This window comes from Gossypium hirsutum, chromosome A07, assembly GCF_007990345.1.
Source record: "Gossypium hirsutum isolate 1008001.06 chromosome A07, Gossypium_hirsutum_v2.1, whole genome shotgun sequence".
Lineage (NCBI taxonomy): Eukaryota > Viridiplantae > Streptophyta > Magnoliopsida > Malvales > Malvaceae > Gossypium > Gossypium hirsutum.
In genome coordinates, this window is record NC_053430.1 from 43,780,503 (window position 1) to 43,797,452 (window position 16,950).

At 33.3% G+C, this 16,950-nt stretch overlaps 1 protein-coding gene and 1 non-coding gene across 2 annotated transcripts; both read right to left on the reverse strand.

Moving 5' to 3' along the window:
• Positions 1-2,092: 2,092 nt before the first annotated feature.
• LOC107952880 (glycine-rich protein 5) lies at positions 2,093-2,763 on the reverse strand. Its single transcript, XM_016888080.2, has one exon. It carries the CDS (start codon positions 2,663-2,665, stop codon positions 2,297-2,299), a length of 369 nt encoding a protein of 122 aa, XP_016743569.1. The 5' UTR covers positions 2,666-2,763; the 3' UTR covers positions 2,093-2,296.
• A 7,387-nt stretch (positions 2,764-10,150) lies between these two features.
• LOC121204172 (small nucleolar RNA R71) lies at positions 10,151-10,257 on the reverse strand. Its single transcript, XR_005899101.1, has one exon. It is a non-coding gene; the product is annotated as a small nucleolar RNA R71 (small nucleolar RNA).
• Between the last annotated feature and the right edge of the window lie 6,693 nt (positions 10,258-16,950).

Here is a 16,950-nt window from a genome sequence, read left to right on the forward strand (position 1 = left end):
TGTCCGTGAACGTATCTCAATAGATGATACTTACATGAAAGCTCAAGGAAATGATGTCATGAGATATTGGTTCTATTATAAACTCAACTGAATGATATACTATTATGGTTTAATAGTAAATTTAATTATTTATTATATTTTTCTTTTTTATTCAATTTATGTTAGCACCATTGAATTCTTTATATTCAACGTACAAATGTGTTTGTTTTTATATGCAGGTGACGGATAGGTATTTTGATAGTTAGGATTTGTGAAGCATCCAAGTCTCAGCAGCTAAACTCTGATCAAGTTTGTCTTCTTTTGTTTGTAAATGATTAATGACATGTACATAGGTTGAGTTTGGTGATTAAATGTCATTTTGGATCTTTTGGTAGGTGTTGGCACACCTTAGACTTATAATGGTTCTAATATTGAATTTGATGGTTAGACTTATAATGGTTAACGACATGTTTTAGCTTGTTTTATATGTTGCATCATTTGTATTAGGATATAAAGTATTGAATGCTATGATTTTAAGTTATATAAATAAGCTTTTGAATGTTAATTGAGTGTGCGTTGATGTAGTATGGTATTGGTATAAGTTAGGTGACATTTAGCGATGAAATTCATTTTGAAAGTTTGCATAGTTGGTAAATTTATGATTTCGTCTCGAGACATAGAGAACAAAAATGATTAACTTGTGCATTTCTGGATAATGGTCTCGAGACATGACAAACATGTCTTGAGACATGGTTTGCTTGGTCTGGAGACATGAGGTTAGTTGTCTTGAGACAAGAAAACATTGAAGCTAGAGGTCTGAATCAAGGGGCCATGTCTCGAGACTTGGTGCCAAGTCTTGGGACAACGAGTTGAATTTTAATAATCAAGTTTGGATTCAAATCCTAACTCTGAGTTTGGCCCAGTATAACCCCAAACATCTTAAATAAGGTTAATGTACATCTATTGCGTGTGTTTGAATATAAAATTCTTGAATTAATGAGTTATGGTGTAATTATTCATTAATTACTTAATAAATAAGTTGAGATAGTGTGAGTTACTTCGACAGCTTAATGTGACGTCACGCATTTGAACTTGATAGGTACGTTAAGTTGGGGTGTCACAAAAAAAAATTATTCCATTAATGTATTAACCAAGGGCATAGCCAAAGAGAGACAAGTAACAGCCTTGCCCGCTTGCTCAATGAGAAAATTACTTTATAGTTCATCTCCAAAATTAAAAAATTCAATTTAATCATTTTTAAAGTTTAATTAAATAAAAAAGTATAATTTTAATCATTTTAAAAAATTAATAATTTAATTTCAACATTTTTTATACAAAATTTTTAACTTTGCCTATCGGTTTAATCATACCTATTTGGAGCATTAACTTTTAATTGATTGATTCATAAGCATTTCATTTCAGATAGATTAATTGGGAAATGCCACTTACGAAGAGATACTTACCATACGTGTCCAAAGCCGACCAAAGGCTGGACAATCAGATCGTTCTAGTAATAAAATATATAAAATTAATAAAAGTATTTTTAAATATTAAATAAATAATAAATTCAGACCGACTCGTGTAGGGAACAAATTGTATCTCTGTTTCCGGTCTTTGGTGTGGAAAAGATCGATGTTTCATCTTAATTTCTAAGGCCCGGCTTGAAATTGCCATATTTCCGCTACTGAAACTCAACTTCATAAGCCTGAAATTATAAAAATATATCGAAAAAGTCTTCAAAGATCCGTTTTATTGTAAATAAAAATTAATTTTTTCGTTTTTTTTAATGATATCAGGTTAAAAAAATATATTTTACTATTGTTGTTGCGGCTGTTTTATATATATATATAACCATTGATGTCTTAGTGCCTTTGTCTTATCTGTTCCCTTCTAGTTCTTTGTAAAAGAGAAAATATACATATTAATTATTAAGCCTTGGCAGATTAATTAACACAGTGTATAAAACCCTACCAACGTTGCTGACGGTTAATTAATTAGATTAGAGGCGAATTTCATCATGATGTCCTCCTGCACGGCTCATGCATGACAACAATTTTCAGTGAGTTCCTCTTTAAAACAAATTAACCAGATAAACTTATAGAAATGAAAGAAATGTTACAAAGTTTAATTATTTTATTTCATATTTAGAATATATTAATTAATTAATTAATTTATCCATCTCTAAATTATATAGCAAAACGAAAACGATTACTACGATCTCTAAATTAAATATTACACGACGATTGCTTGCTAGACACATAAATATAAAATATATAAAGTCGCAAATGTAGTGACTGATATAAGATCCTTAGATAACTCAAGGATGAAGCAAGGAACCCGCACCACCATCGGGGCAATCACCACTTCCACCAATGCCACTGCCAAGACCACCAATTCCACCTCCTAAACCTCCGAGACCTCCAGTGGCACCGCCCAGGCCGCCTAAACCAGGGGAATCACCAAGTCCGCCAAGTCCACCAATTCCGCCCCCAAGGCCGCCAAGGCCACCACCAACTCCACCTCCACCTCCACCTCCAAGACCGGTTCCTGCAAAGCCACCAACACCACCAAATGCAACGAAGTTCTTTTGGTCATCAAGACCAGTGCCAGCAGGCACATTCCTTGCTGCCGTACTGCAGTGAATGACTGCAAAAGTAAGTGCAAGAATCATAAAACACTTGGCCATCTCTCTCTTTTTCTTTTCAGTTACCTCTCTCACAGGGATAGGCTGTTCTGTGTTGCCATTAGATCCGTCCTTTTAAAGACAATCTTTAAGTACATAACTTTGCATGGCAGTTGTTGGCTTTAAATGAATTTAATGCTAATCGATATCATTCCCACCGCCCGCATTAAAACCATCATGTCCTTTAGAAACCTTAATCTATGACCTTTTAGAAACCTTAATTTAAGACCTTTTAATGAACTTATTTTTGGACAAATCTTAGAAATGTTTAATAAAACTTTCACTCTTCCTGTATATTAAATCCTGATATTTATTTATTTTAAATAAAAATATAACTTCATCTTTTATTGCTTTATTTATTTTTATTATTTCATTTTTATATTCAATATTTTTAATTAAAAATAATAAAAATTCAATTACTTCTAAAATATGTTAATTATTATTAAAATAAATAAAATTGTAAAATATAATCATATCCTAAATGTAATGTAATTTTTAATTAATATATATAAGTATTTTTTGAAGTACTAATTCAAAAGAATACGTCAAAATAAGTCTATACAAAGCATACAAAAGGAAAGACATTAACTAAAATAAATATAGATTAGGAATTCATCCATGATGTACATAAAGTAAATCTGAAATCTGGGATCTTAAAATTCGTAGGGTCTTGGTTTTATTATTAAGCTAAATCTTCAATGTTGTAAGTATACTTTTATAAAATTATTGTCTAATTTTTTTTTGTTTCTTTAAATATTTTTACAGAAATACATGCTAATATTTAAATTTAAATTATTTACATATATTAACTTTGGAATGACTTATTTTTTTCATCATATTTCCTTTTTTATGTTTTAATTAACTTCTTTTTTAAAATAATAATAACAACTAATTAATTTTTCCGCTCTTTATTAATTCCTTATACATTTTTTTCTCGGTTTCTCAAGCAGTTTTTTTCTTATTAAAAATCATTTGCATATTTATTTTATTATTAATAATCACCCTTTTTTTTAAAAGACAATCATTAGTTAACTTCTGCTTTGCATTATCTTTATTCTTTCACTCACTTTTTTTTATATCATTTTTATTTTTTCACCCTAGTATATGTGTGTGTGTCAGCAAGTATAATTAATCTCCTTCGTAGGAAGACAAATAAAACTTATCTAATTTTTATATTCCTTTCATTTGATTTAACTTACAATTTGGTATTGATACTGGCCTACATTATTTATATCATTCATGTATCTTCCATTGATTTTTTAGTCTTGAAAAGTTATTTCTCGTGAGCTATTTCATCTCTTTTATTATTATTTTTCATTCTACATAATTTGTGCCTCTTCGCACCGTGTGATTTTACCTACATATGCATTCAACAAGGGGCAGACTAGAAAGCACTTAAACGAATGGAACCACTGTACTCAGTTTGCAGATATTCTAATATTAGATACAATATAATTTTATAAAATATAATATGACACCAAACATAATATAATACAAATAAATAATATTATTAAGGAATAAATACTAAAATTTTACATAAACTTTAGTTAAATATGTAAGGTTATATATGAATTATGATTTTATACAATTTTATATTGAAAATTTGAGTTAACTCAATGTTCACAATTATTAATATAACATATCATTTTACGTTTTCATATGTAACAAATATATTTTATTTAATATGAAAAGAAAATGATATATTTATTTCTTTAAATGTGTATAGTTGAATTACAATCAAATTTTCACGTATATATTTGAATAACAATTAGAGTTCCATATGTATAATTACATCAAAAATAAAAATTTTATGTCAAATTACACGCTGGATTAAAGTTCATATGTAATTTTGAGATTTATTTCTATTATAATATATATAATACTAATCATTATTATTATATTATCGCACATTTTGAGTAAAAATATGTAAAAAATATATTTTAAAAAATTAATAAAAAATAAGATTTCGATTGAAATATTAAAAGTATAGTGTTGAAAATCATAAGGCTTTAAGTTTAAAATCATGTGTGTGCATTTTTATTTTCAATATAAATAATATAAAAATAACTTTCAAATAATATAGAACAATAATATTTTAATTATTATTCAACTAATTCATTAATTTAATATTTTTTTTAAGAAAAGAAACACGAAATGGGCATACAAATTGGCACGAGTATGAAGGCAGTGAAATGATTACATCGCCACTGACAAAACTGGGACCATGCAAATGCTGCTATGCAATAGAAATGGATCCCATCTTTAATGGCTGCTCACCCAACTTCACGTCTTTACTTATTGCCTCTACTGACCAACTCTACCCCTCATGTTATTCATTACTTACCCGTAGCTAACGTGTCTGCTTCCTTTAGTATAAAATTTCTAGTAGCTAGCTAGCTATTACTTCTTTATTTTTATTCGAATTATTAATATTTTTTATAGATAAAAAGTAATTTAATTTGGATACAATAACAAGGCACATTGCACTCTTAATATAAGAATGCAAGTTTGAATCCTGAAGATGAAATTTTTAGGATAGGCAACAATGAATTCAGAATATGGATGGTAAAATAAATGTAAAGAATAAAAAAAAAGTCATATAATTTTAGATAAAAAATCGATTACAAATGTTAAGATTCCAACTTCACGAGGAAGTAATTTTTTATTTTTTTAAGTTCAACTTGTATTAGGATGATATTAAAAAATCATTTTTTAGGTCATCAATAATAACATGACATATCATGTTACATCCCAAAAATCAGGTTAGCAGAAATTTAACTAGTAAAACATGAGAGTGGCTACGCTTTGTTTTTGTGTTAAAAAGTGTGAAATTGTGTTAAGAAATTAATTTGTTGTAGTGGCTAAGTGTTAGGTATGTGTGTTTAAAGTCGTGTTAAAAAATTTTCACTTGAATTATTTGTTATTATTTTTCCAACCCCTGACTTTGGATATAAGAGTTAAATATAATTTTCGAGCCATTAATAATAAAATGAGTCTGTTAGTTTAGTGGTAAGGCTTCAGTTTACCTTTTGATCATGTGTTTGAATCCCTGTGTGTGCAAATGGGAACTAATTTTGTACTGAATAAGTGGATGTAATAAGTGGATGTGGTTGTGTTAAAACTGAATTCTATAAATGTATTAGGTTATCAAATAGAGGGTTTAGTGGTTAGTTTTGTTTTAAAAAATAATGATAAAAAATAATATTATTAAATAAATGAAAATAATAATAGGTAATTCCTTAAAATTCTCCCCACTAGTACCGTATACTTCTCTTTCTCCATTATTCTCAATTTTTATTTTATTTTTTATTTTTAGTTACAGAAGGTTTATTCTCTTTTCTTCTTATGTCAATTTTTTTTCCTCCTTATTTCTTTTTGGTTTCATCTTTCTTGTATTCTCTATTTGTTTTGTCAATTCTTTGCTAATTAATTCGTATCGATTGTGTGTGGTAAGTATTTCGGTGTAAGTTTGAAAGTTTTCATGGGTGAGTTTTTCGTAAGCTTATTTGAATGTTTCTATTGTTAAATTGCTGCGGTTAATGGATGTTTCACAATTTCAGTTGGGTGAGGAGTGTGGATTACCGTGTCCTTCGAGAAATTGATTGTTGTTGGCTGATATTTTTGGAACGGTAAGTGTTTATTCGCCAGTGTGGAGGTTAATTTTTTTCGTAATTTAAGTTTGACTGTTGACATTGGTTGTTGAATTAACGTTTCAAATTGGGTTTTCGGGTTAATTAATTAGTGTGTACTGTCGATTTAGGTACTAGTATACTTGTTTTTGGAATCCCTGTTAGAAAATATCAGGGTGTGTAATGAAAACCCAAGAAATTAGCGATCGACGAAAGTTGAAAGTGGGACTGTCGACTAGGTCGTGTGTGACACAGGACCGTGTGATAGGCTGTGTGCTAAACCGTGTGTGTGTGACATGGTTAGGGCTATTTGGGCTATGTAGGCCACACGGACATGTATGAGGTCGTGTGGGTCCATTTTCTGAAAATTCCCAATTTGGCTTGTTATGTTTCATGAACTGTATTTAGCCTCTTCGTAGAGTCCGTATTGCTTAATTAAGACTTGAACACAATGTATCAATGAATATGATCCTGTGTTGATGTGTTGAGAGTATTTGTAATATATATATTTGCATGTTATGATACTGGTAGTTCTAATGGTATGTTCTAGTTCGCTATGCCTGTATAAGTTTGTATAATGTATGATTTTGTTAATTTGTATTTCTGGATCTGTTATGTAACCATGGATGTGATTTTATGGCAAAATTGTTGTGTTTCTTAAAGGTTTAATAAATCTGTTTTGTATAGCATGGACTTCCATGCCATCTGTTTCTGTTGTTGTATGTCAGCATGTCCTACATGCTCACCATTTTGATTTTGTACATGCATGCCATGGCACATTGCATAGGGTTTGGGATAATGTTAAAGGAGGAAGATTCTGTACTCGTAGTTTAATGATCTGCGTATTTAGTGGTCCGACCACATATTTCTTGTTTTGACAGTTGGGCTGCAATACAGTGGCTTGACCACATATATTTGATTTGGCAATTTAACTGCATATTGATAAGCCATCGTTTTCAAGAAATTCAGGGTGGCGTGTCAAAGTTGTCGGGCAACCCGAGATGACTTTATTGGTGTGTTATGGATGGATGAGTTCTTGGGAGAATTCTATTTTGGTGTGTAGCGGAGTTGGGTAGGACGTCTTGAGAAAAAACCGCATTATGATTTTATGAAAAGTACCGTATTGGCTTAGTCATGCATACTCAATTCTGTTTGACTAATTGTTATGAAATTTTCTGTTTTCAATATCGTAATGTGTGTAATCTGAATTTGAGTTTAAGTTAGACACTGAGCTCAATAGCTCACCCATTTATTTTATTTCTGACGTTTCAGGTAATTGGTAAATTAGAATCGGACGACATGTGGGAGCTGGAAACACAAAAATTTACACACTTTTTCATACCCTTTTTAACTTAAATTCATGCAAATTCAGTTAAATTCTTGTCGAAAAATAATTAATTTTTATAAAATAATTAAAGTGCACTTAAAATATTAACATGTTGAATTTTAGTTAATTTTATAATTATTTTTGATGAATTTTGGTTATTTTCGACAGATTTGCACAAAAGGCAAAAAATTAGCTCTGCAGACACTGCTAGAAGCACAAAACCGAGAAGCAATTTGAAGTATCAAGGCGAATTAATTTCCAGCCTAAGACGGTCCAAAATTATATGTATTAATTCATAATATAATTAATTTTAATTTATATCTAAGTTAATTTGGGTTAATAAATTATTATTAATTAATTATGAAAAAATGGTCCAATTGAGCCGAACCAAGTGAATCGAACCAACCAAGAAGAGGACAGCCCAAAATCGTCCAAGTACTGACCCAATTCAGCTCATTAGCTGATTATTTAAGCTGCAAAAAAGCCCTTGAAGACTTGTTCAAATTGCAACTCAACCCCTCCACAATTAGTGGCTCTGAAGATTTGCCCCAAGCCATATTTAGCAAAGTTGAAGCCATAAACTTTTCCACATAGATGGCCGGCCAAGGGGTGGCTCTTTGGCTGCTATTTTTAGCAAATTTTAGCTGCCACATTCAGCTATAGAACCCCCCTTGGCTGATCATTCAAGACATCCCTCATTCATTCACATCTCTTCTCTCATCTCTCACTTTCTCCTCTCATTTTCCCATTCCAAGTCCTTTGCTCTCTTGTTGATTTCTCCTCTTGGGAAAGGGGCATTCATCAGTAATTTTGGAGCAATAATGAAGTGTTCATAGTAGACTTGATCAACGAGGACAACAGAGAACAAAGATGGAGCAAACTAGTCAAGCCACGGAGAAACACCGGATTTGATTCTTGTTCCCTATCTCTTTAATTTTTGTTGTTGTTATGATGAACATATCTATGAATATTTATGTTGTTGGAATGGTTAATTTAATCAGCTTAGGTTGAATTTAAGTCTTGTTGGTTTAATTGCATTTCATCTGCTTAAATTATTAAAATTGTGTTTATGCTGTTATAGGCCTCGGTAAAATGCTTGATTAAGTAAAATCATGCCTAAGTTATCAGGTAGCTAATGAATTAATTATTTAAACGGTTTGAAATTATAATTAATTGACACAATTCTTAATCACTGCATGTTTATTCTTCTAAGGTAGCTGAAGGTTAAATTAGCAATGGATCTGGCGATACACTTGCCTTGCATAACTTGCAAGATTATTGTGATTAAACTGTTTCAAGGTAAGGATACCTTGTTACCTCACATATTATTTTATGTGCTTATTAGATTTAATTAATTGTTTGAATTGACATAGGGATATGCAAGAGATTAGTTGAATTTAATGAGTATGTATGTGCCATAACATGTTTGCTTATTAAAATTTGTTTAATTATTTGAATTAACATAGGGATATGTTAAGAGATGAATGGATTTGTGTAGGTGAGTATGTTCATAAGTTAGCAAATTTTTGAGTTGCCGTGAATTTATTCGTAACAACATAAACATAAGTTTAATAATTCTAAGTTAAAGAAATTTAATTAATCCAACACAATTATGTCATCTTGATTAAATCGTATTTTGTAATTGTGCATTTGAGATTTATTTCTTTAGTTTACTTAGTTTAAAATCTTAGTTTTTAATCACCCTCTTCAAACAAAATATTTTTCTTCACCAAATTTTTTTAAATAGCATTCATAAATAATTCTTTTCACAGTCCCTGTGGGTACAATAACTCGACATTTACTTGTCACTTTATTACTTGTTGCGATTGCGTACACTTGCACATTTCCGTTGTTCCAAGTTTTTGGCGCCGTTGCCGGGGACTGTTTTAAGAGTAATTATTTGTGAATTTGTTAGTTTTGCATTTTGGTTTATTTTCTATTCAAATTTTAACTTAATTAATTTTTCTATGATTATTTAAGGTGTTTATGAGTATTGACCGAATTATTGACCTACTCCCTATAGACCCTGAGATTGAACGATCTTTTCGAAAGAGAAGAAGACAAGCAAATTAGAGAAGGATCGAAGAAATGAACTTTGAAAATCCGAATCAAGGAAACAGAGCAGACCCTGCTCAAAATCCTATCCTTACTACTGATGATAGGGATAGAGCTTTAAGACAGTATGTCGTGCCAGTATTTAATGATCTTAATCCGGGTATTAGGAAACCCGAAATTGAGGCACAATAGTTCGAGCTGAAGCCAGTCATGTTCCAAATGCTTTAGACAATGGAACAATTCAGTGGAATGCCTACCGAAGATCCTCACCTACACTTAAGACTATTTATGGAGGTGAGCGATTCTTTCAAGTTAGCTGGAGTACCCGAAGATACATTACGATTGAAGCTGTTCCCATATTCACTAAGGGACAGAGCTCGAGCCTGGTTGAACTCGTTGCCACCAAATTAAATTTCCACATGGAAAAAGTTAGCAGAAAGATTCCTTATGAAGTATTTCCCGCCTAGCAAGAATGCTAAGTTGAGGAACGAGATCACTACTTTCCAATAAATGGATGATAATTCCTTGTATGAGGCATGGGAAAGGTACAAAGAATTATTACAGAAGTGCCCTCATCACGGAATCCCACATTTCATCTAGCTTGAGACATTTTATAATGGTCTCAATGCTCACACGAGGATGGTAGTGGATGCTTGTGCTAACGGTGCTCTCCTTTCTAAGTTTTATAATGAGGCTTATGAAATCATTGGGAGGATTGCCAACAACAATTACCAATGGCCAACCAATTGAGCAGCGCTAGGAAGACGAGTTGCTGGAATACATGAAGTAGATGCTCTTACTTCACTCACATCTCAAGTATCATCAATATCCTCAATGTTAAAAAACTCTTACTACTAATGGGTCTAACAGTTTTGCAGCACAGCCACCAACTCAATTTGAAAGTATATCCTGTGTTTATTGTAAGGAAGGACATTTGTTTGAAGAATGTCCATCAAACCCAGAATCCATGTACTACAGAGGTAACCAGAACCAAAATCGAGGAAGGCAAGGACTGCAATCCAATTTTTATAACCCATCATGGCGAAACCACCTGAATTTTTCCCAGAGTAACCAAGGGGTTGGAGCTAGTAATACTTACGCCCAATCTAGATCGACCCAGCCACCTAGTTTTCCCTAACAAGTTCAGAAACCAACCCAAGCTGCACCATCCAATGGCTTAAAAAATTTGTTAAAGGTATACATGGCCAAGAATGATGCCTTAATCCAAAGCCAAGTAGCTACATTGAAAAACCTGGAAAACCAAATGGGCCAGCTTGCAATTGAACTCAGAAATCGACCACAAGGTGTTTTACCTAGTGCTACGGAGAATCTGAGGAATCCAGGGAAGGAGCATTGTAAAGCATTGACATTGAGGAGCGGAAAGACAATAGAGCCCCAACACCATCGAAGCTAAAAAGGAGTAAGCTGACGGTTAAGATTTAGAGGAAGTTCAATTGAGTGTTGAAATTCCAGTTTCACAAGAACCAGAATTTGCAAAACCTGTTAAGGTAATTTTAGAACTAGCTAATTCTGATAAACTAACAACTCCATTAGATGCAGAATTGCCACAGAAGACGAATCAACCAGTTCCAGTAAAGAAACCACCACCACCCTACCCTCAAAAACTTCAAAAGCAGAAGTAGGAGATTTAATTCAAGAAGTTCCTAGACATACTCAATCAACTTCATATCAACATCTCGTTGGTTGAAGCACTTGAGAAAATACCGAACTACGTCAAATTCATGAAGGATTTCCTGTCCAAAAAAACGAAGACTTGGAGAATTTGAGATGGTAACTTTAACGAAGGAATGTGTGCATATCTTCAAGACAAATTACCCCCAAAGTTAAAGGATCCTGAATGTTTTACCATACCTTGCAACATTAGGGTAACATATTGTGGTAAGGCATTATGTGACTTAGGTGCGAGTATTAACTTGAAGCCTATGTCAATATTTAGAAAGTTGGGGATAGGTGAAGTTAGACCTACTACGTTTACACTTCAATTAGCAGATCGATCCTTAGCACATCCAGAAGGAAAAATCGATGATGTATTAGTATGTGTAGATAAATTTATTTTCCCTATTGATTTTGTTATTCTAGACTTTGAAGTAGACAAAGAAGTGTCGATTATCTTAGGAAGACCATTCTTAGCAACTGGAAGAACCTTTATTGATGTGCAGAAGGGCGAGCTTACTATGCATGTTCAGGATGATCAGGTAACATTTAATGTTTTTAAGTCTATGTGATTTCCTGATACAATTGATAATTGTTCTGCAGTATTCGATTTAGAGGATTTAATGGTGGAGAAGGAGCTCAACTATGTTGAGGATCCGTTGGAATAAATTTTGACATCAGATCCTCTGAATAATGAAGAGAATGATGAATACTTAGTGTTGTTAGAAGCTAATCGAAAGGGATTTAATCCACAATTCTGTTTTGAATCTTTGAAATTAGAGAAAATGGATTATGCCCAACCAAAAGCGTTAATCGAGGAGCCACCTAAATTAGAACTCAAGATACTACCTTCACATTTAAAATATGTTTATTTAGGTAACGCTTCTACTTTGCCTATGATTGTTTCAGTAGAATTAACTAGTGAGCTAGAAGAGAAACTGATCCTGGTGTTGGAACAATTCAAGAAGGCTATCAGATGGACCATAGCTAATATTTACGGTATTAGTCCATCCGTATACATGCACAAGATTATACTAGAAGATGGCCAGAAAGGGTCGATTGATGGACAACGAAGACTGAACCCTATCATGAAGGACGTAGTCAAGAAAGAAATCATCAAGTGGTTAGATACATGTATAATTTACCCCATCTTAGACAGTTCATGGGTAAGTCCGGTCTAGTGCATGCCAAAGAAAGGAGGTATCACTATTGTTGAAAATGAGAATAACGAGTTGATACCGACTAGAACGGTTACGGGATGCAGAATTTGCACCAATTACCGGAAGCTGAACAAGGAGATTAAGAAAGATCACTTTCCTTTGCCGTTTTTGGACTAGATGCTGGATAGACTTGCAGGGTGAGACTATTACTATTTTCTTGATAGATAATCGAGGTATAATCAAATGACAGTAGCACTAAAAGATCAATACAAGACAACATTCACCTACCCGTACGATACATTTGCATTTAGACGCATGCCATTTGGTTTATGTAATGCACCTGCTATATTTCAAAGATGTGTGATGTCTATTTTTACTGACATGGTTGAGAAGTCTTTGGAAGTTTTTAAGGATGATTTTTTAGTATTCAAAGATACATATGATGATTGCCTAGCCAATCTAGCCAAGGTACTAAGGTGATGCGAAGAAACAAACCTAGTACTCAATCAGGAAAAGTGCCATTTCATGGTACGAGAAGGGATTGTTCTAGGGCATCGGATAACAAGACATGGAATAGTTGATAAAGCAAAGGTAGATGTTATTGAGAAACTCCCACCTCCAACATCTAAAAAGGGTATTAGGAGCTTTTTGGACCACACCGGTTTCTATCGAAGATTCATCAAGGACTTCTCCAAAATTGCTAAACCCTTATGAAAATTATTGGAGAAGGACACGACATTCAAATTTGATGAAGGGTGCTTAAGAGCTTTCAACAATTTGAAGAGTCAACTAGTTTTGGAACCCATAATCGTCACACCAGATTGGGATTTGCCATTTGAACTGATGTGTGACGCAAGTGACTTCACGATAGGAGCTGTCATGGGTCAGCGAAGGAACAAAGTTTTTCATCCCATCTACTGCGCAAGTTGAACTCTGACAGGAGCTCAACTGAATTACATGGTAACAGAAAAAGAGTTACTTGCTATTGTGTTTGCTTTTGACAAGTTTCGATCTTATCTTGTAGGTACCAAAGTGACTGTTTATATGGACCACTTGACAATTAAGTACTTACTTTCCAAAAAAGACGCTAAGTCGAGGTTGATCTGATGGGTACTTCTACTTCAAGATTCAATCTAGAAATTCAAGATCAAAAGGGAGTAGAAAATCAACTAGCAAACCACTTGTCTAGATTGGACCCGCAAGAAGGGAACTCACCTCTAATACCAATCCAAGAGATGTTTCAGATGAACACATACTAAAGGTAAATCATGTCTATAATACCCCTTGGTTTTCTAATATTGCTAACTACTTAGCTTGTGGTTTGATGTTGATTGATAAGACACATCATCAAAAGAAAAAGTTTCTTCACGATGTGAAGTACTATTTCTGGGAAGAGTCGTACTTGTTTAAGAAGTGTGCAGATCAAATGATCAGGAGATGTGTGCCAGAAGATGAAGTACATAAGATTCTATATTATTGTCACTGAGCTCCAAGTGAGGGACACTTCAGAGGTACTCGTACTACAGCCAAAGTGTTGCAAGCCAGATTCTTTTGGCCAACATTGTTCAAGGACACATATGCTTACGTAAAGAGTTGTGATCAATGTCAAAGGGTTGGAAATGTCACCAACAGAAATGAGATGCCTCGAACAAATTTCATTGAGGTAGAATTGTTCGATGTATGGGGTATTTACTTTCTTAGTCCTTCCCCACTGTCATTTGGTCACAAAGTATATATTGGTAGCAGTAGACTATGTGTCTAAGTGAGTCGAAGCTAAAGCTTATCCGACAAATGATGCTAGGGTAGTGATGAAGTTTTTGTAGAAATATATGTTCACAAGGTTTGGAACCCCAAGAGCCATCATCAGTGATGAAGGGTCCCATTTTGTGAACAAGTGGTTGAAATGGTTATTAGATAAACATGGAGTGAAACACAAGGTCGCTACAGCTTACCATTCATAAACGTATGGGCAAGCTGAACTGGCAAACAAGGAGATCAAAGGCATACTTGAGAAGGTAGTTTGCCCGAACCGACGAGATTGGTCCAAAAGATTGGATGATGCTTTATAGGCTTACAGAACAGAATCCAAGACACCTTTAGGGATGTCACCCTACAAGTTGGTCTTTAGGAAAGCCTGTCATTTGCCCTTGGACTTAGAGCACAAAGCTTACTAGGCCCTTCGACAACTCAACGTGGATCTTAAGCTTGTTAAAGAGAAATTGATGCTCCAACTCAATGAGCTAGAGTAATTCCGAATGTTTTCATACGAAAATGCCAAATTACTTAAGGAGAGATTTAAAAAATGGTGACAAGCACATTCGAGTTCAAGAATTTGAAGCAGGTCAGCAAGTCTTGTTAATTAATTCCAGATTAAGGTTATTTCCAGGTAAACTAAAATCATGTTGGTCCTATCTATTTACGATTCATCGCATCTATCCATACAAAGTTGTTGAACTCTAAGGTAAGGGAGGTAATTTTCAAGTTAATGCTCAGCGTCTGAAACATTACTCTGGAGATAAGATTGAAGGGAATCAAATTTCGTTCATCTTATCAGATGTTTAAATTTTCTTATTTTCCTTTTTATTAAATGATTTAGTGTATATTTTCGGGATTAGTATATTTAAATAAATTCTGTCTAGGAAATTGGAACTTAAACAGAACCGTTTGTGACCCCTTCAATCTTTCCTAGGAATTGATTTTAACATAAATTTTCGAGAAATTATTCCCTAAATAGAAAATTAATTTTTTGGTTTTTCAAATAAAAGGGTCAATTTTGATCCGAGTTTTAAATTGCAACTCAGTTTCAAATTTTCATTAAGTCTAGGGACTTAATTGAATTATTTTTAAAATTTGGTTGCTCTTTTTGTAAATAATAAAAATTATATGCCTCTTTTTGTAAATATTTTCGAAAGGCTTCTAGAATAAATGTTTTTAGTTTAATAAAAAAGATGATAATTATTAATATATAATTATATATAATTATATCCATTATAATATATATTAATTATTATCAACTTTATTTGATAATTTTTTATCTTAATAAATTAATAGTAATTAATAATTTAATATGTATTTTATTAATTATTAATTGTTGTTAACTTTAAGTAGAATTAGAACTTAGAATTTTTAAAATTTTATAAGTATTCTATTCCAACTCTTATTTCCCTCATTATAAATACCCCTAACCTTCTCCATCATTCATCGCTCAAAACCCCAAAACATCAAACCCCTTAAGTGCCGCAAGCCACTAGCCGACAGCTTCATTTGGCAAGCAGCTCACGCACACAGTGTGCGACCGTCCAGCACCAGCAGATCGCCTGACTTGCTCCTTGGCTCCACACTAGCTCTAGCTCTAGCGCTCAACAGGCCTGCTTGCAAGGATACGCACATCCCATACAATGTCCAGCCCCAACTCGTACGCTCTATTACTGCTTGTTGCCCTGTAGCCACTCACACTAGGTTGTGTTGCTCATTAGCCTTACTCGACGCATCCACTTACTGCCCAACATCCGTGCGGCATCAACCCAATTACTCACACCACCTTTTCACCCATCCTCAGCCAAAAACCCCCCAATATATTCTTATTTGCCAACTTTTGTTTCAGAATTATTTTCCTTAGGAGCTTTTAATTTTTACGAAAAAGGTGGTAAGACCAAATTTTCTCTTAAAATTTAATTTTATTCTAATAATTAATTTTTCAAATTATTGAATCATTAATAATTTTTGTTAATTAAATTTCTGAGAAAATAAATTTTCCCATCTTTTGTTAAGGTTAATCATGCCTCGCAAGAGAACTCGTGCCTGCACCCAAATTGATGAAACACAAAACAAGTTCTATTGTGAAGAAGCCAAAGCAAGATATGAGATTATCTTCAAAAATCAACAGATGCATCTAGAGAAAGGCTTTACATTGAAAGAGAGCAACTACAAAGACTTTATGGCACGTATTCGTCAAGTTGCTGAAGCCTTCGATTGGGAATTGTTTTGTGAGAAGAGACCTAGTGTGGATGAGGAACTAGTTCGCGAGTTCTATGCGAATTTAACCACAAGCGAGTTGACGGAAGTTCCAGTTCGTGAAATCAAGGTACCAATAAATTCAAATGCTATTGATGAGTTCTTTGAATTACTTGATTTCAAAAATGATGAATATTCTTCTTTGATGAGCAATATCAAGCCTAAAAATTTGCAAGAAATTTTCAAGAAACTTACAGTTCTAGGTTCTAAGTGGGCTGTGTCAAAGCAAGGAATCCACACTTGTCAAAGAGAATATTTGACACCACTCGCAAAGATATGGTTCTATTTCATCCATTTCAGCATTATGCCTAGCTCATATGGGACTACAATTTCATTAGAGCGAATGGTCTTATTATACTCGATTTTAACTGGAAAGACCATTGATGTAGGAAAAGTCATCCTGAAAGAAACGCAGACTTGTGCCGTTAG

Bases quoted from the DNA above. Each gene is read 5' to 3' on its own strand.
- LOC107952880 (XM_016888080.2), bottom strand. From the start codon at position 2,665: ATGGCCAAGTGTTTTATGATTCTTGCACTTACTTTTGCAGTCATTCAC.